At 55.5% G+C, this 6,666-nt stretch overlaps 1 protein-coding gene across 3 annotated transcripts in view; it reads left to right on the top strand.

Moving 5' to 3' along the window:
- Positions 1 to 240: 240 nt before the first annotated feature.
- The window catches only part of SLC27A2 (solute carrier family 27 member 2), a 32,461-nt gene continuing 26,035 nt past the window's right edge, over positions 241 to 6,666 (top strand). Inside the window, exon 1 of one of the 3 annotated variants that reach the window (XM_075007078.1) lies at positions 241 to 376. In XM_075007078.1, the coding sequence (XP_074863179.1) occupies positions 256 to 376 (121 nt within the window). In that variant the 5' untranslated portion in view covers positions 241 to 255. Of the gene's footprint in view, positions 377 to 4,971; positions 5,582 to 6,323; positions 6,344 to 6,666 lie in introns of those variants that run through there. The other 2 variants (XM_075007076.1, XM_075007079.1) reach the window with 2 other exon arrangements.

Genomic DNA, 6,666 nt, shown 5'->3' with positions numbered 1-6,666 from the left:
AAAAGTATTCCACACATGGGTGGAAGAAAAGCTGCACATCGATAGAAAAGATTAGAGGGAACCCCACTGGAATGGAACCCTTCTCCCCTGACTCCGGCTGCCTTTCCCAAAATCACGCGTGGACTAGATACTGCCTCATTTCCCATTTTCCAGTGAAAAACAACTGGCGACCGAATTCAGTTTTTGCAACAGAAAGTAAGTTTTAAAAGAACAGAGAAGGCCTCAAAACTGCTTCCCACGCACCACCTGGGCTCCATGACGAAGGTGTCAGTTTTCATAGTATTAGCTCAATCTTATGCTTTAACCACCACTGATTTCATATCTACAGAGCCTCTAGGATTTACTGGGAATCAGACAGTCAACTCAACGGCCTCAGGTACAGGTTATTATTTACCAGTACAGTAAGGTCTCAAAGTATGCAAATTCAGAGTACAGGACCCCGCTCTTAGCAACTGACCCCGATTCCCATTGTAAGCTCTGTTGCGTGATTTCCAGTTGCGCTTAACTCCCTCCCCCCAACCGGCTCTGCACAGCCCAGGCTCAGCACCACCCACACCCCCCCACCAGCTCCACTCACCACCCACACATAGCTCCTGCTCACTCCCCACCCCTGCCTCTGGCTCTAGCTCACCACCACTCAGGCGCGACTCCGACAATTTCCCTGGTCCCTGTTCAACACCCCCTGCCAGCTCACCGCCCACACGTGGCTCTGGCTCACCTGCCACCCACACCTCTGCCTCTGGGCCACCCCCCTGCCCCAGTTTAAATCCCCCACGCGTGGATCCAATTCAAACCCCTCGCATGCGGCCCTCTTTCCATACTCCTGCCCTGGTTTAAATCCCCCGCGCACGGCTCTGGTTCAACCCCTCCCAGCCCCAGTTCCACCCCTGCCGGCTCACCCCCCACGTGGCTCTAGCTCACCTGCCACGTCCACCTCTGGCTCTGGCTCCCCACCTGTCACGTGTGGCTCCGGTTCACCCTCCAATCCCCGCCCCGGCTTAAACCCCCCATGTGCAGCTCCAATTCAAACCTCTCGCACGTGGCCCCGTTTCCATCCTCCCACCCCAGTTTAAACTCCCACACGCAGCTCCAATACAAACACCCACCCCACCCCCAGTTCACCCCCCCTGCCCTCTCACCACCCACACCTGGCTCTGGCTCCGGTTCGACCTCCGACCGCGACCTGGCTCACCACCTGAGAAGGGTTCTGACTCACCACCCCGCACAGAGCTCCAGTTTAACTCCACACCCTCCCTCCTGCAGCCCTCACCCACCCCAGCCTTATCCCCCCACCTCCCACAGCCCCAACCCACTGCCAGGCTTAACCCTCCCCAACTGCCCCCCAACCCCAGAATTCTACCTTTCCGCTGTTTCCCCAGCTGCAGAACGTGTGCTCTGCCGGGCAAAAAGCCAGACCCCAACTGGTGCAAAATCCGCATTACACGAGGCTGCATGAGACGGAACCCTCCCATACCCCGAGACCCTACTGTATTCCTCACCAAAATCTGACCTGAAGTAAGCGCTGGAATTTCCTTCACACACACGCAGCTCCAGAAATTGTAGCCTGTGCCAGTATGGTCATGCACTCCTGTAACTATTCATTAGGGTGACCATATCCCCCTGTCCCAAATACGCGACAGGGAGATACGGGGAGAGGTGCAGCTGCTCCCAGCTCTGTCAAGCCCCAGGGAGCCAGGAAGGAGGCGACAGCTGCTGACACTCCCTGGGAGCCCCAGGAAAGTGGCAGAAGCTGGCCCTGCCCCTGAGGGAGCTGCCACTACCAGCGCTCTCCCAAGGCTGGGGGAAGCGCAGCTGCTGGCGGGAAAGGTGGAGGGCCAGGGGGCAGGGCCCAAATACGGGACAATTTGTCTCTTAAAAAATAAATCAAGACGCCTTTTTGGTGTTCCAAATATGGGACCGTCCCACCTAATATGGGACTGGATGGTCACCTCACTATTCATACAGTTATCTGGGAGCTTCTTGGTGGATATACCAATGAATTAGCTGGAAGACACATTCTGCTTTCCACCAGCTGGTTACTACTCTCTGTAAAGAACAGAGCTAACTTCAGGTTGCCTGTGCATGGGAGTGGCCCTTCCTATATACCTGTGCACAGCTGACAGGCTGAATGAATTGACTTAGCACTTTTCCTTTGGGGTTGTGGGAGCTCCTGCATTGTACACACTTTAGACAGTGCTCCAAAAGCAAGAGCTTAATTATGGAGTTGGAGCAATTCAGAATATCCATTCACATCCCAGAATCCTGTACTCTGTAAGTACACCGAAAAACACAATGCCTTCTCCAGTCCTTCACTTTGCCCCCTCCTGCGGCCTCACACTATCATGCTTATCAATGTTCTGATAACCATTGTGAACCGGATCTCGTCACGCTAAACAAATCAGCAGCAAGGCCTGAAATGAATCAAGTAACATGGCTGGAGCTCTAGCCCTGATTCTGACATGAGCGCAAATCAGGAGTAACGCTAATGAAGGCTGTGGGGTGGCACAATTATCTCAGACTCTGTGGGCATATCTATACTGCCAGGAAGATCGACCTGGTCAGGGTTGATTTTCCGGAGCTTGACTTTCTGAACCTGGTAAAGATACACAAAATCGATCTTTCTGGGGTCAGCAGTTGACCCCTCTACTCCACCGTATTGTGTGGAGTAAGGGAGGTCAGCAGAAGAAATGTGCCCATTGACCCTTCCTTAGTTAGAACTGTCAGGTAAGTTGATCTCCCATACCTTGATTCTAGCTACGCAATTGCCACAGCTAGAATTGCATAACTGAAATGGACTTACTTCCCTAGCATAGACTAGCCTTCTGTCTCTACTACATATATTGCATAGCAAGAAAAATTCCAGAATGCACACAGTTCAGCACTCAAACAAGGAACCAGGGGACAGTCACCCAGAAAGGCATGTACACCAATCCCCCATCACATCTACACAATAATGTGAACTGAGAGAGGGCACAGCTGTCTTGTGCGTACACTATTGCTGCGGCTGATGTCCTGTAGTCTAGCTAGTGGGCTTCCACTCAGTGCCTAGTGAATTCCCCTTATCGACAAGTCATCATTGTCTTTATAGACTTTCCCACAGGCCTTATCTCATTGTCTTTTGTGTGATGGTCAGTACTCAAGCTTTGCCTTCACAATGAAATACGAAGAACCCTAGGTGGGTTATTCCAGTGTTTAAACACTCTGACAGCTAAGACGTTTTTCCTAAGGTCAAACTTAAACCTCCCACGCTGTAATTTAAGCCCCTTGCTTCTTGTCGTATCCCCACAGGCCAAGCAGAACAATTTTTGTTCCTTCTCCTTGTAGGTATTTGTAAACTGCTGTCATGTCCCCTCTCAGTCTTCTCTTTTCTAAAATAACAAGCCCAGTTCTTGCAGTCTTCCCTCACAGCTTGTCTTCTCTAGACCTTTAATCGTTCTTGTTGCTCTTCTCCGGACCTTCTCCCGTTTCTCCACATCTTTCTTGAAATGCGGTGCCCACGATTGGACACAATACTCCATTTGAGGCCTAATCAGCACAGAGTAGAGCAGAAGAACGACCTCTCGTGTCTTGCTTACAACACTCCTGTTAATGCACCCCAGAATCATGTTTGCTTTTTTTTGCCACAGCATCACACTATTGACTCATACTTATGCTGTGCCATTGCTGCTATTGAAATCAGACAGATACGGAAATCCTTCACACAAATCACTGTTTCCATCAGCTGTAACAAGCTTTACCATCCTGTCTGCATTGGAGCCAGAGAACCTGTGGGTGAGACATAAATGCTGGAACCAGGGCTGGAGGGGTGTCTGTGCAACAGAATCGCCTGAACTGAAGTGGTTTCCATTATACACAGCAGGGCTGGGGAACCTTTGGGGGCCATGGACCCACAAAAAAATCAGTCTGGGGCCACACACGTGAGAAGCAAACCCCCCCCTCCCCAAGCAAACAAAAAAACTCATGGACATGGCCCCCGACTGAAAAACACACAAAATGAGAGAGAGACACTTACTTCAGCCCTCTCACATGCCAACCCCAGAGCCTGGCAGGGGCAGAGCTAGTACATTCTGTGGGCCCCTCTATGATCTGGGGTGGGGCCAAATATGTTCAATGTGGGGGAGGCTGCCAGGAAGTGGGCTTGGGGTGTGGGGCCTGGGCAAGAAGGAGAGGGCAGAAGCAGGCTGGGGACTGGAGGGGTCTAGGTGGGATGGGGTTCAGGAGCAGGCTGCAGGTGGGCAATCTGGGCAGGAGTGGGGTGTAAGTGTGAGTGGAAGGTGAGTGGTCTGGGCAGGAGGGGGTGCAGGAGTAGGCTGGGTTGGGCTTGTGAGCAGCAGGAGGTGGAGGAGCAGGCGGGGGTGCGGGGTTTGGGTGGGAAGAAGGGTGCAGGAGGCAAAATCACCATCTGGGGGTGCAGGGGGCAGATACCCTCAGGCCTGGCATTCCAAAGGGGCCCAGAACTCCAGCTGCCACCGTTGCTGCTTTGGATGATGGGGACCATGAGCCTGAATCCAGGCAAGCCACGTTCCAGACCCAGACCCTGGGCCGGGGGTTCCCCTCCCTGACACAGGCTCTGCAGTGCAGTGCAATGGCCCCCAGCACCCCACCATCCAAACTGTTCCAGCGGCCCTGGTGGGAAACGCCCCTGCCCCGGGAGGGGAACCCCAAAGACACGGGGCGAGATCCGCCGGGCTTCCCACACCCCTCACCTGCCCTTGGGCTGCCGGGCCGCGGCTGGGGCCTCGAGGCGCCTGGGCAGGAGGCCACCCGGGGCCCGGCGCACTGGGGTTAAGGGAGGAGGGAGACGGCGCTTGTCCAGCTGATCCCGAGCGCTCCCAGCCCAGCCCAGCCCAGCCCCGCCCCGTCTCCACAGCCACCCGGCCGCAGGGGGCTGGTACCTGGCCCTGACTCCTCCCGGAGGCGATTCCTGCCCCCGCCCCTGCTGCCTCTAGGCCCATCCCCGCTCGGGCGCCGCGGGCCAAGGCGGAGGCAGCGGCAGAGCCCGCCGGTGCAGTGCCAGCAGCCGAGCCGCAGCGCCGCGTCCCGCCACCCAGCGCGCTCCGTGCGCCCCCGCGGCCCCTGCGCTAGGCCCTGCCCGGCCCGCTCATGCTCTCCAGCTTGTACACCGCGCTCGGTGCGCTGCTGCTCCTGCCGCTGCTGCTCCGCGTCGCCTGCCCCTACTTCCTGCGCGACCTGCGCTTCTTCCTCCGCCTGGCGCGGGCGGCGCGGCAGACGCGGTGGTACGCGACGCGGACGCCCCCGCACACCATCCTGGAGGTGTTTCTGCAGCGGGCGCGCCGGGCGCCGCGCAAGCCCCTGCTGCTCTTCGGGGAGGAGGTGCACACCTACGAGCAGGTGGACAAGCGGAGCAGCCAGGTGGCCCGGGCGCTGCGTGAACACCTCGGGCTGCAGCCAGGGACCTGCGTAGCCCTCTTCATGGGCAACCAGCCGGCCTACATCTGGGTCTGGCTGGGCTTGGCCAAGCTGGGCTGTGCCATGGCCTGCCTCAACTGTAACATCAGGGCCAAGTCCCTGCTGCACTGCTTCCGCTGCAGCAGGGCCAAGGTGCTGCTGGCAGCCCCAGGTGAGACCCTCCGGTGGTCAGGCTGCTCCGCCCCGAGCTGCCCGGGATGGGGGACAGGGAAGGTGGCCTGGAATGGGGACAGTCCCCTGGGTTGAGGGCACCCAGGAATGTGGGACAGTCTCCGGGGAGCAGGTTGAGGAGGAGGGTTAACACCTCCAGTCATCTCCGTTACAACTTCTTCCTCAAGACTTGGTCTCCCCAGGGTCAGTTACTTGGAACCAGAAACAGGGACGAAAGAGGAGGTTGATGCTGGACAAAGGTCACCAACTCAAAAAACAGTGCACATAGTCAGCTGAGTCTTGTGCAAGGTTTTTTGTATGCCTTGTGTGAACGCTGCTCCCACAGCTTTGGGGAGGCATGGCCAGGGAGATGCCTTGGCCAGAAGTTTCTGAGAAATGGGCTATGCCAATAGTCAGCAAGTGCAGATGTACAAGATGCAGTCAGTAAGGTCTTAGTCCTACCCATGCACACAGTTAACTTTACACTTTGTGAGTAGCCCCATTAACAGCAAACTTAGGGCCTTAAACCTTCTTCCTGAACTTGACTGTCTAGGTGGTCCCCCACTGTCATTAGTTGGAGTTCAGGTGGGCAGAGGCAGAGGTCTGCCTACAGGTTGTAGGATCTGTGCCATACAGCTGAAGGTTTTTGTCAAAGAGCCAGGCGTGGGATATAAACATACAGTTGATTTAATTTGCAGACAAAGATGGAACACACCAGGTAAGGGCTGGAAGTTGAAGCTACAGGAATGCAGACTGAAAATGAGTAAGTTTTTGATGGTGAGGGTAGTTAATCAGTGGAACTGTTTATCAAAGGTCACGGGGCAGTCTCTGCGTAGACCAATTTTAAATTAAGACTGGATGTTTTTCTGAAAGACCTGCTCTAGGAATTATTCTGGGATCATTCCATGGTCTGTGTGACCAGTGCTTTGGGGAAAGGGATCCTAGAGTGGCCAGGACAGGGTAGTCTTCCGTGTTAGCCGCAGGGTCCAGTGCAGCCTGGGAGATTACATAATGGGGAAACCTAGCCTGGGGTGGCAGCAGGAGTTGTCTCCCCGACCCCTGTGCTCACCATGGCAATGGGAGCCG

This window comes from Carettochelys insculpta, chromosome 12, assembly GCF_033958435.1.
Source record: "Carettochelys insculpta isolate YL-2023 chromosome 12, ASM3395843v1, whole genome shotgun sequence".
Classification (NCBI taxonomy): domain Eukaryota; kingdom Metazoa; phylum Chordata; order Testudines; family Carettochelyidae; genus Carettochelys; species Carettochelys insculpta.
This window is presented reverse-complemented; position numbering and strand designations above follow the sequence as displayed.